The sequence below is a fragment of the Colossoma macropomum genome, unplaced genomic scaffold, assembly GCF_904425465.1.
Source record: "Colossoma macropomum unplaced genomic scaffold, Colossoma_macropomum, whole genome shotgun sequence".
NCBI classification, from domain to species: domain Eukaryota; kingdom Metazoa; phylum Chordata; class Actinopteri; order Characiformes; family Serrasalmidae; genus Colossoma; species Colossoma macropomum.
In genome coordinates, this window is record NW_023494789.1 from 17,991,962 (window position 1) to 18,005,413 (window position 13,452).

Sequence of the window (13,452 nt, forward strand, 5' to 3'; positions counted from 1 at the left end):
ATGACAAATTGCCAAAATTGTCATTATGATATCAGCCCACAAACCATGTAAAGCTAATATGTATATAATGTCTATTTATGGTTTACCAGATTCTTGTCACTGTGACTTCCTAAGTGCATGAACAGTATGTCCACAGTCCCTGTTTTGTTACAGTGAAACACCTGCTGACAAACTCTGCTGGTATGTAGGAGAGTGTGTTTTATTTGAATAACTATCTTAAGATGAGACAAAAATTGAAGGCAGAAAACCCACAAAAAGCTAATTTTATTTTTTTTATTATTAAAATATCCACCTACAAAACAACCTATAAACACTATTTACAGGATAGCTAGCAGAGAAGTCTGTTTTTTACAAGTCCAAAAAATGATTGTGACAGTTTTCCAGTATCTGTTTGTGCCCTTGTTGAGCAGGAGAGGAAGCAGGATTCGTTTTTACCCAGGCTTACCAGTTCTAAGGTTGAATGAGATGGAGTTGTTGAATGGAGATGCAACGAGCGACCATTTAAAAAAATTCCCTGAGGGACTACACAGCCACTTAATGTCAATATCATAAAACATTTCCATTTGAGGTATGCTATTTGATGCAGGGTAACTGCTAGAATGTATGGTACAGAAAGAACTACTGAATGGGAGATGTCAAAAACTGTCCATAAAACTGGTCGGTGAGCTAGTCAGGATGTCAGGAGTCAGCATGTAATTATTCCAAGTTCTGTGATTGGGTCTTGTAAGAGAGAGGTCTGTGATTCACTGAGTTACTGCATATCCAGCCTCCTGAAATGAGAACAGAAAGAATTTAGTAATTAAACATGGATCAATAACTTAATTACTGAATTCAGTGATAAATGAACTCATTTGGGCTCATTAAAATGTTAAAAGGTTAAGGAAACTTGTATAATTCTGAAATGAATCAAGGGGAATATACTTACCTTTATTGTTGTCTTTGAGTTCTTCGGCCTATAAAAGAATATACAGTATATTATTGCTTTAAAGTTACAGTGAGTACCTTTGACCCTAAATTTAATATACAAAACTCAGCATTTATTTACTACACAAAGCCAGCTTCACTGTGGTAGTTATAAAGCCCCTGACAATCCACTCTAACTAATAAAAAGACAGGTTAATTAAATGTTTATTTACGTCAATTACATAGAACAAAACTAGCCACTTTGGTGCCATCTGATAATCTGATAATCTGATAATCAGAGCTCTCATAATAGCTGACCTGAATTTGGTTTCACACCACAAACAAAGTATACAACCTCGACAATCTTAAAAACATGATAAAGTCTTTTTTTTCGGGGTATGTAAAGTGTACCTCTCACTTTAAATCTACTTTAAATCAAACCACCTCGCTCAGAAATCCACAAAGCTGCATACATTTGAAAGAAAGATTCTACAGTGGGAAAAATTAGCCAGTTAACAAGTCTCAGGTCAGTTGTTAGAGTCAGGGGCTTTAAATGTGATGTTTTGAAACATACACTACCAGCTTGCATGTTTTTCATAATCTTTTCATAATGGTAAAGGTATTTTCTTCTTCAGGCTTATGCTCAAATGCTTGAATTTGTTTGTCTGTATGTTTGTATGTATGTATGCACATGCCGGTGGCAGCTCAAAGTGCTTTAAAGACAGCTGATTAAGTTAAAGAGTAATAAAAAGAAATTACAAGTATTAATTTAGAATCATATAAGAAAATTGTATAGATTAAATTAAAAGATAAATATCTCAAGACGTAGAGCTTTAATTAAATGCTAAGTTAAAGAGATACTTGTTTTTAGATGCTTGTTAAATGTGAGCACTGAGCTTGACTGTCTAATAAAAGGTAGAATTGAGAACATCTTTACATTTACTTTTGACAATTCAATTCACGTTTATTGAATTTGGACAAATTCTGCTTAAGTGTACAGGATAAGAAGTTATGTAGGGAGTCAAGTGTACCCCTGAGAATTTAAACATCACCAGACAATGGCTGACACACTACACAGTGTAGTGCTATGCTGTATAGCAAAGTGTTTCTCTAAAAAGGCCTCACATGCAGTGTTCTGTTCACACTGTGATCATGTCTGTACCAAACTCTCTGCAAAAGCTCTGCCCTTCACAGTGAAAACTCAGAATGATTACCAGATGTAGTATCTCACAATTGCTTAACTTTTATGTAACATTTATTACAAATTAATAATCCAAATAGATATCCAAGCAGCAAAAATTGTGCTGCACTGCAGGCATTATCATTTACCAGCTATATTTCCTTTAGCATAAATTTAAGTCATTATATCCTAGACGGAGTTTTAGCAGCACTTAACTTTGACTTAGTATTAGGAGCATAGCAATTATGTGCAGGTAATTTACAAATAGCATGGCTAGCTAACATTATCTTGCTGATTACTTTTTGTAGGTGAACATGTTAATGTATATATTGTGTGTATATATATATATATATATATATATGTTATTGCGTGTATATACACATACTGATATCATATCAGTATGTATATCTGACTCTGATATCATATTAAATCATGTGTCACATCATATCATTTAAAAGACAAAATTCTTGTTTTCCCATAATCTTCCATCAAAATGTAGTGACAATTGCCCGCCTCCAAAACATTCAGATTTTTGATCATATCACTGTGCACCAGGGAGCGGGAAAAAATAACATTAACCAATAATTTTATGTTTCAGCCCTATTCTGAATGATACAGGCAGCCAGTGTAGATCTTTAAAAATGAGAGTAATATGAACTCTGTTTTGTTTTTGTTAGGATGTGTGCTGCTGTATTTTGTATGAGTTGTAAGAGATGTAATTTTTTTTTAGGAAGTCCAGTAAGAAGAGCATTACAGTGATCAACTCTGCTTGTAACAAATGCATGAGCAAGTTTCTCTGCGTCGCTCTGAGATAAAGGCCAAACTTTAGTGACTGTGTTTACATGCGGGATAAAACAGAGCTCAGAGTTTAAGATTACACCCAGGTTTCTTGCTTCAGGTTTGGTACAAGAAGCTAAAGAACCAAGTTTCATATAAAGCAGCTTTCTCTGAGTTTCAGTACCAGCAATCCGTATTTCTGTTCATTTGTGACATCCACTGAGATATATCTGACACACAGCTGGTTAGTTTGGATAAATATATATATATATATCTTCCTACTGTCTGAGGACTTGGTAGTTTTAAAGCAAAGTATTTGTAATAATCCATAATGTAAATGCATTTTTCAAGAGGGTATTTTTGAGACTGGACGCTGAATCTCGGCTCCAAAGTGTGCAGCATAGCGCGAAAGCCCTTGTTCTCAACAACTGAGAACAGACAGCAGACAGCAGGTCACATAGCACAGAAGTCTGGCCTCGCCAGTAGCAAACGAAAAAACAGAGATTAAGACGAACCTTTGGAGGACTTATTCGCATTTATAAGCAACTCGGTTGGTTAAATCTGCAATGAGAGACTGTCTTTCTCTAAAAAGTTGCGAAAATGAACTCGCTTCTCTTTCGAATTTTCCTGTTCCACCTTAAATGGTGCAGCAGTTACATTCGGCGCCTAAGGCAGAATTTAAGGTGGAACGGGAAAATTAGAATGAGAAGCTGGCGAATGAGAAGCGACTTCAGCCTCGTAAAACAGCCGAATACTGATACGTTTTACAAGAAACTCTTCTAGTTTTGAAGAAAAGTTTTCTGGCGGATGGAAGGAAAGCGGCTATAGCTAAAGCTTAAGGCAGAGCAAAGTAAATCTGCGCTCTCGTTTATATTTTTAGCCCATACTAGGACATTATCACATACTGAGACACACTGGACATAAAATGTTGTGGCTCCCAAGGTGGTTTCACTTTGTTGAGACTGTCCGGGCGCTGCACTTACCCACTTCCAGTTCTGCCTTTTGCGTTCCGTCAACATTACGTTATAAATTAAATATTTAGAAAATCGATTTTTGACATTTATGAATCGATTCAGAATCGTTCACGTCCGCATCGTGATGCATCTAAGAATCGAGTTTTTCCCGAACCCCTAATACACACACATTTATATAGTTGCTGTCGGGACAAAACCTCATATTTACAAAATGGTAACTCTACAGGAGAAGGAAAAAACATTTTTAACTTTAGTTAATGGTGATACAAGGGATTGTCTTTGTATGGTATCAACTGAAATAGCACATTTTCATCTGTTTGGGAAAGTGTTAAGGGAGGGAATAATAGTTTGCCAAGGGTATCTAATTGGCAGGCGCCAGCCCTGTGTATGGTGGTCTTTAAGTGGTCGACTTACTGGGAGTTTTCTTTGGGAGCAGAGGCTCACAGATCTCTCTAAAACAAACATCTTGCTGTACTTTATACGTTCTTTTGTACCTGTGAATCAAAACAGAGAAATTCATCATAGAGTGGCTCAAATGAAGAACAGAATAATAGAGCAAAACTATAATATTAGAATAGAAATTTCTGTATCAGTGTCTTGTGAACTAAGAATTCGTAACTAAACATAAAGTACCTAAACAGCATTAATGCAAAGAGCACTGCACTTCTCTCTGCAAGAAGAAAAGCACTCACAGATAATGGCAGACTCCGTCCTCCCAAACGGGCACACTCTTCGTTTCAGAGTAGAGGCGAGTGCATGGGTGCGGTATTCGCTGACAATCTACAAACAATGTAAATTTATTTTTGAAAAAGAGAAAGAGATAAAAAGAGATATTAATCAAGTAACATATGACACACATAGTAGAAATAGAAGAAAGACTGACAGACAGTAGCAAGATTTTTGGAAAACACATCCTCACACTATACTGAAGCCTTGACTGAAGAATGTGATGTATAAACTAGATAACAGAGCTGAGTAGAATGGCGAGGAGTAAGAGTTAGCCAACCCCCAATTTGGAAGTCTGGCTCAGGCCAAGTGTCTTATGAGTGTCTTATGACTAAGAGACAGAGGGTGGGCATACCTTTTATAACAAAACTGAAGCTATTATTAGAAAAAGTAAGAGCACAAAGCTTTTGGTTGCTGAGGTAAAGGATAGAGTTTGATCAGGTGGTGTACTGCAGCATTGGCATACAAACTGAAGCACAGAGCCTTTATTTCCAAAATAGTAACTTTACAAGGGAAGGCAAAGATGTTCTTAAAGTCCCAAGAAAGAACAGAGTGTGAATTATTAAAACATTTGTATGATGCTGAAATTGAATGTTGGGCACTTCTGGCAAACACATGGCACTGCTAGTTCACTGTTGGAACATGCAAACTGCATATGAGTCAAAGTGTCCCATGTTAAAACATACTTTTTTGCAAAACAGATCTGGGCCACTTCTGAGAGCTATGGCAATATTTGGGCCTATGCAGCATTTTTAGTTGACTGAAAATATTTTGACAGTCCAACACAATCTCAACTCTAGGAACACTTTTTAATTCAAATTTGGTTTAAAATGTCAGATGAAAGTTAAATGTGGGCCAGAACTGGGCACAAGTAAGGAGAGCTAAGTGAAACAGGCTTACAAGTGGTGTTGTAGACCCCACCGTGACCACGGCTCTCTAAAACATTATCTGGCTTTTATATGTCTTAAAGAAGGTAAGGCTCTTATTCACTTACTGCTGGAACTGCATCCTATGCAGCCTTGTGCCTGATAACTCTGCTTACGTAAACTCAACCCAAGTTAGCACTACCCATTTTACACTGACAGAGGTGAATGTTGGCAAAATACATGATGAGCATTACTTGGGCATTGAAAAGTTATTCATAGCACATACTTTGTACATGAATATTATGTGCTCACAAGAAAACATAACTGATTAACTGTAAAGAGATTCTGGAGCATTTCTATTGGTTCATTTATCACGAACTATTCACTCAATTTAAGGGACAGCTGCTGTGTTCAAATGATGTAGAAAGAAAAGTAAAAAAAAAAGAGAGACTTTTTTGTTTTTGGATAGTGGCAATTTGGAAATACCCCCTAAGAACAGAAATGCATGCTTTACTTATATGTTATGATATATGATGTAAGCTGGTTGTACTCACACAGCTCACACTGTCTGCCCTTGAAGCCAGCGGGGCAGTCACAGCTATGTGAGTCACCGCTCTGTACACAGGTTCCTCCGTTCTGGCACGGCTGAGTCCTGCAGTCACGCGGAGATTCTGAAACACATAAGCTGTCGTCAGCACTGCTAATATACCATATTAATGAAAAAAAACACACTAAAAGAAAGATAATACAATTTATTTCCACTGCATAGCAAGGCACACAAATTTACCAAAGGCAGGTATTAATGCCTATTTTATTCAACCTTTGTTGCAAATCAAACGTGGATATACACTTGGAAATATATGCATAACATACATTATAGTCAACAGCCCTCTCTCTCACCCCGCTAATTGCTTTCTTTTATTTATACAGTTTGACTTTATCAGTTCCGTCATCGTCTAACCCTTCATCAGTGGTCAATTTATTTATTGTTTTTTCGATTGGTGGATTATTTTGAATTAGTTTAGAATATATGACCTTTTCCACCAGCCTTCAGACATCATCTTAGAATGTATAGAATAAATACAAACAAACATAAATGCAGTTTAAAAAAAGAAGTTTTTGTTTTTTGTTTCATGGATTATTGCTAATTGTCACTTCACTATATGCTTTTCTGGTTTTTGCCTTTACTTTAGTGTGTCTTTTTATGTAAACGATTTGCAAAGTTACAAAGCCCAAAGTGTACACCAATGGGAAACCACTTTTCTCAGCTGCCTAAAACTCCTTGTTGGAATTCCAGCCCTTTTCCTGTGTTACAAAATGACCCAATCTCATAACACAATCTTTATTGCCCTTGCTTGGCACACCCTCACACAACATACAGCAACTTTTGGAGGCCGGGAAGAGTTTGTTCAGTTTTCTAGCCTTGTCAAGAAGATGCTGTGTTCTGCGTTATCAGGGGAAATTTCCTTTGTATGCTCTGCCAAAGGTAGAACAACGAAGAAGACAGTAGTTGCAATTTGTGTAGGGACGGAACTTGTAGCAGGACGCCGCTACTGCTTTCAATTGCTCAGGCAGTTAACCAATCAGAACACACTGGGCTCATCAGGAGGGAGGGCTTAAAGACACAGCAACTCTAACAGAGTGTTTTAGACCGAGGGTGAATTGAGATGTACGCTATGAGAAAAGTAATGTGTTTATGGAACCCTGAAGCATGTAAATCTATAGTAGACCCCAAAAATAAAATTATGAACATGAAAATGAGCATAATAGGTCACCTTTAACTCAGAAACCACATAAGCAAGTCTATTTGAGATTATTCAGTTTGTTTAGACTGTGCAATGATTTAGGCATGCAGTTTGTGTGATGCTAATTGGTGGAGCATAAGCTTCCATTATTTGAAAACTACATTAAGCGCCAGCAAAACTGAAAGAGCAAACATCAGACACCAGACATGTCTTGGCTGATCAAAGGGGAAAATTGTGCAAATTTGATTTATCACCGAGCCATTCTTTAAACCATATTAAAGAATCCTCTAAAATAAAAGTCACAGATGACCACAGCCCTGCCGTGGTGACTGTCATGCAGCCGTACTTTGACGCTATGAAAGGAAAGCGTGAACCAGACTGGTGAAAATACCTCCTACAGTGTCAGAGCACAATCTGCCCTGGCCTCAATCTACCCTGAAGAGAGCCACTGCTGTTTCTTATGCTAATATTTAGGGTTCATGACACTGAAAGGAACACTCACCAGTTTTCCGCCTTGTCACTTCTTCAGGGATCTCCAGAGCCAGGCTGATTTTATTGGTCGTTTCCTCCATTCTCTCTAATTTGATTGGAGGTTCAGGTTCTGTATGAGAGGGCAGTGCAGAAAGTGAATAAATCAGTTACCTAGTGAACTTCAAATAGCAAGATAAAGCAGACAATTAAAATGACTGCATGCATCCTTAGTACGTCATAATACAAAGGTAAAAATTAGGTGTTTAAATATTCAATAGGTTTATTTAAGAGAGAAGACAGGACTCTCTCATTTGATGTGAATCTACTTACAGTGATTTGAAGGTCAAGTTTAGGTAAAAATCTAAATCAAATTTGTGTTGTTTTTCCCCACTCAAACAGCATGTCAAGAAGAACGTAAAGGCAAATCTGAGGTGCTGTGTAATATCAGAACTCACTTGTGCGATGGCGAATGGTTTTGCGAGGCAAGTTGGTGAATTTGGCTGTTATCCTCCCCCTGCCATCGATCAGCTCTGTGTATCTGTGAGAGATCACAACAAAGTATACAAATAAAATGAAAAACAAATGAAAATGCGTGCTTTAGCAGTGGTCCAAGAATTGCAATAACAGTCGTATGCAAAAGTTTGGGCACCCCTGATCAAATTACATAATTACATAAATCAAATTGTAAATTTCATGTCCCACACAGAGAACACACTTCATGTTGTAATGTAGAATTACTGTTTATTTGCTAACATACAAAACATAAAATGTGGCCTGTGTAAAAGTTATAGCACATTTTATATGTAAAAACCAGCAAATAAATAGAAATTGTGCATTAAAATGAAAAGTTTGTTCTCCGTTTTTAATTTGATCAAACTAAACATTTGTGTACAACTGTATTTCAACTTTCCATTGTATACCAACCTAGGCAGTTCCTCTGAGAGTTCTCTGTCTTTATCAGTGCTCAGATCCTGTAGTTTGGTCCGGGGCACTGTGCGCCCATTGGGTGTGTCCCGGCCTCCCTGAGCTCTGTTGGCTTTTTTCTGCTCATCCAGAGGTACTGTCCAAAAGAAATGGCACACAATCACAGTAAGGCAAATTAGTTAATGTTGTCTTGTGAATTACTATTAATGTTCTGCACGACTCACTGCATTATTACATTATTGTTCAAAAATTTGGAATCAGTGTTTTCGATGTAAAACAAACTTGGTTGCAGAAGTACACTGTATAAAATGATCATAAAATGCTAGTGATGTGTTTTAAATAATTAGTAGGGAGGAAACAAACAAAGAAAATTTAAATGTGTTCAGAAGGCGTCTGAACTGTAGATGATTCTAAAATGACTAAGAAAGTTGTAGGGCATTGATAATGAAGCTGTAATAAAAAGAATGCCTCATAGTTCAAAGGTGGCGATCAAATTCCAAGGCAAATAACTTTGGAAAAAAGATAATTACAGCATAGTATTTATGATTATTTATTGGCATTTTACAACTTCCTTTTGTTTCCCAAATACATAAAATACTGAAAAAACTTTGATTTCAGAATCAGCACATAATTGCTTAAAAAATGATTGCTATTGGACAGGTTTTTAGATTGGACCAGTGTTTCAAACATATATTTGATAATGTATTTATTGGACTCCAGAAGAGCAGAATGTCACGGTGACGCTAGGCCTGCATCTTATTCAATTTACTGCATCTGTAACCCTACAAAATTAAATGTCATTTTTATTGGAATGTAGTCCCAATTACTATGTTTTTTACACATTTATGAGTCAGAATCAGCAGATATGAACATGGAAAATATAATATCTGCATTGGCCAGCAACTCCCATATCAGAGCATCCCTATTTATAACATTGTAAACACTATTTTTGTATCTAAAATAAAACATATTAATTAGCAAGTGCAATCTAAGCACAGAACTTCAGTAATACAGAAATATAACAAAATAAAATATCATCTTTGTCCTTTTCACATGCTACATATGCAGAAAATAAATGCTGTTGCAGCATCTATACTGTCGCACATCAGAAAAGTCATCAATGAAGCCATTTCTCCTGAGAGGAGAAGCAGTCTGTGTGAGCAGTTGGCTTTTTGTCTGTGACTCACATGTGGTAAAGGCTAAGTGCTGGGCCACGCTGTGGATCTGCTCCTGTCCTGTGTTTTTGACAGCGGTCAGTGCGAGCCTGTAGTGCTGTCCTGGGCTCAGGTCCCGCAGGGTGTACGTCCCCAGGCCTCCGTCAGGCAGGTAGCGGCTCCGCATGCTCAGGCCACGTGTGATGTTGACCACAAAGCCATCAGGGATGCTTCGAGGATGCCGGTCCCATGTGAACTGAGCAGAGGTGGTGGTCACGTGGGACAGAGAGAGGTTCTGTGGCGGCAAGGGTCCTGATACAGAATGCATGGTTATAATATGGATGTGCTGAAACTATGCCCTACTCACTATACCAGTGTACTATTTGTAGCACAATATTCTCTGTCTCCCCTTTGTGTTTTTATTGGATGATTTCAGTTAATGTGAGCGTTCTCTGAAACTAACCTAAATTGTTGATGTATTTGAATTTCAATAAAGCATGCTCATGTAAAAAGTCAGGAAACAAGGATGAACAATTAAATATAAGAAATCCACCCGCTGGCTGTGTTCAGTCTGCATTCCATCTGTATTCTATATATATATAGAGAAGTGCATTCATTAGTATGGAATGTATAGTGTAGAAGTATGTGGCCAATATTTCCCTAGCAGACATGGAATATCCATAATGCATTGTGTTTGGTTTGAAAACTCACACGCATGTGACTACCGTCACAGAGTGGTGGGCAAACCCATGCAACGCGTGTACAAATTTGTTTACTTGAATCATGAATTCTGTTCCCTATATCAGCGTTGTATATAGTGTAGGCCAGTGCTTCCCAAATTTTTTAGAGTACTGAACTCCCTCTCGCTCCTTTCACACACATAGATGTATATATGTAGGACTTTTAGACTTATAAAATCAATCCACTCTAATATATGTTTATGCGTATGATGCAATTACAACACATTGGATGTACACTCTCAGATAAAAAGACATTAAACTGTCGCTGAGGTGATAACCTCAAGAATACATCTTCAAGACCTTTAGTTAGGAAACATAGTTGTACTATTAAAAGGTACACTACTTATGAACCTTGACACAAATTTGTCCCTTTCCCCTGAGAAAGTGAGTGTAGGGTACCTTTAAATCTCATCTAAGGTACATAATTGAGCCTTATTCATTTAATAATTTAATTAATAAATAATTAAAGTTAGGAATACTTGTGTATTACTGTTATTCTAAATTTCCTGTCAGAGCTCAGGGAGGCACTTTGTAATCAGAAAGGCCGATTACGTGTGGCTGTATACATGTATGTGAGTGTCTGCAGCTGTAAAATGAACAGCGGGTAACTAAATATTCACTAACCTGAGCCACGGATCAAATATATTATAGTAACATTATCCACTCAGAATTTAACACAAACAAAATGCACGGGTCACAGCAGCTACCAACTAATAACTATAACTATCACTAAAACCCCCATCTAAATATCTTCTGTATACTGAACTATTAGAGTACCAGTTTGCCATGTGCTGAACGCTTCTTTGTGTTGCAAAGTAATTGTGCAGCCAGCTGATAGAATGAAATTACAGACCCCCAGTGTCATTAGACATACTCCTGGTGTTACACATACCACAGTTTAGGAACCACTGGTGTAGGCAATAGTGATTAGGGGATCATTTCCAACACAGCGTTGGTTTTCTGGTTGGGTTTAATATCAAGGCTAGTATCCTAACACCAAAAATATATACAGCTGTGTGCAAAAGTCTGAACACCCCTAGTCAAACTAAATCTTTTGTTGATACTATAAATATGTTAATACATCCTCTACAGACAACAAACGTAAAAATGACAACAATTTATCAGCCCTCAACTACCCCATCCAAAAGGACCACCACTAACCAGATATTATTTGGGTTGTGTATTATTCCCAGCACAGCAGTGACATGAACACGGTAGCAGTAGTAATAATAGTAGTGTGGTGCTGGAGCGAATGTGTTGGTGCCCATCCTTGACAGAGAGAAAAAGCCAAATAGAAGCTTACTTGTCCAGAAGCGCAGGGGTCCAGCGGAGTGGCTGGTGGAGGGCAGGTCCTCTGGGCGGACTCCACTCTGTGTCAGCACATCTGCAGTGTACATCTGACCTGGGAGCAGAGAGCTGTGGCACATACACAGCAAGACTCAGCAAAACACATCTTCATATTTTTTCACTGCTTTTCAAGTTTTCAATCATGCCTCAAGAGAGCCATCTAGTGGACACAACAAGTGTTGCAGGCAGCTAAGCACTCCACTGATCATTAAGCAGCAGCAGCCAGGGGCATCCTCTCTCCCCTGGATTTTCTCAGTTAGCCAGTTAACTTAAGCCAAACTCAACCCTCTCCAAAAGGTTTACCATATTTTATCACAACTGCTGGATTGGTCTCTTTGGGATAAAGATTACAAGTTTATTGAGAAATCCTACTTTGTGAAAAAGCCCCCCTCATTCTTATGCACATGTTGTGTGCTGGCTGCAGACTTGCTGACCTGAAGGTGTACTCTGTGACGCTGGTGTTGAGGATGGCCGTGCGTGGGCCACTGCCATCCGAGGGTACCAGAGACACACGCAGCAGGCTGACAGCAGCATGGCGGCCGGCCGGAACCAGCCAGCGCAGCCAGACCTGCGATGAGGAAACATTTACCACCTGAAGCTGCTCCACCTTCCGCGGCCCTGAAACACAAGAAATGGACAGTGAACATACAAGCAAACCACAAGGATTTGTTATAAGGGGTTTCACAGCTATACACTTACACTAGTCCTCTAGTTAGTATTGTATTAATAGCTCGCCATTAGCAGACAGTGGTACATTCTTCATTTTGAGGTGGTTAGGTAATAGTATTTTGTTGCAGTTGGAATTGGTTTCAACTTTTATGAGCAGAGCCACTGCTTGCAATAAGTGATATAGGCAGATATTTAGGGCCTCCCAAGGGGTCCTATGTTTCAGAACACTTCCCAAAACGTTTCCAACAGCAAATAAGCTATCTGCACATGGTCACTGTCTTAAAGGCAACAAGGTTCATAACCTCTAAAGTACATTAAAGAAAATAAATTTTATTCCAAGTAAGTTTGGAGCATTTCTATAGGTCTACTTATCATGAAATTTTCACTCAATGTAAAGGGCAAATTGAGATTTTTTTTTGCAGTGATGACATGTGAAAGCCTGTTGGAAAAGAAAAAAAAACATTTTTAACTATGAATAGAAGTTAATGGACCAACAGTTTTTTTTCCAAATAATTCTGGATCATTTCTGTTGGTATATACACCGTGAAATTTGAACATATTGTAAGGAGTGACTGGCATTTTTTGATTCTGTAAAAATATAAATAAAACATGACAAAAACATAGATAGATGGACACTATAACTATACTTTAAAAAATATTTAAGATTTATGTGACAATATCAAAATTTAGTGGTTAAAATATGAAATATTTTGTTCTTTCTATAAATAGTTCCTTTTTTTATCCTTACATACAAAATAATAAGTTTGGGGCAGGTGGGGGCTCCCACGTAGGATGCTGCTTAGGATGTCCAAACGTTCAGGCTTATGAAATATTCTCAGACATACATTTGATTTTGTATTTGACATAAACTAATTTCTGGACCCTGCTCCTGCATGCTGACTACTGTTTCAATTGGCTTCATATTTCAGTTATAAAATCAAACACTTTTCCCTGACTAGTTGATAGCAGCCCACCC

At 37.8% G+C, this 13,452-nt stretch overlaps 1 protein-coding gene across 1 annotated transcript in view; it reads right to left on the reverse strand.

Annotated features, from left to right (window-relative positions):
- Positions 1-254: 254 nt before the first annotated feature.
- The window catches only part of sned1 (sushi, nidogen and EGF-like domains 1), a 65,805-nt gene continuing 52,607 nt past the window's right edge, over positions 255-13,452 (reverse strand). The window contains exons 22-32 of the mRNA XM_036570393.1: positions 12,242-12,425; positions 11,764-11,876; positions 9,754-10,032; positions 8,567-8,702; positions 8,098-8,180; positions 7,674-7,772; positions 5,981-6,097; positions 4,527-4,614; positions 4,249-4,328; positions 926-953; positions 255-770 (exon numbers count right to left, since the gene is read on the reverse strand). Coding sequence (XP_036426286.1) covers positions 928-953; positions 4,249-4,328; positions 4,527-4,614; positions 5,981-6,097; positions 7,674-7,772; positions 8,098-8,180; positions 8,567-8,702; positions 9,754-10,032; positions 11,764-11,876; positions 12,242-12,425 — 1,205 coding nt within the window. The 3' untranslated portion in view covers positions 255-770; positions 926-927. The remainder of the gene's footprint in view (positions 771-925; positions 954-4,248; positions 4,329-4,526; positions 4,615-5,980; positions 6,098-7,673; positions 7,773-8,097; positions 8,181-8,566; positions 8,703-9,753; positions 10,033-11,763; positions 11,877-12,241; positions 12,426-13,452) is intronic.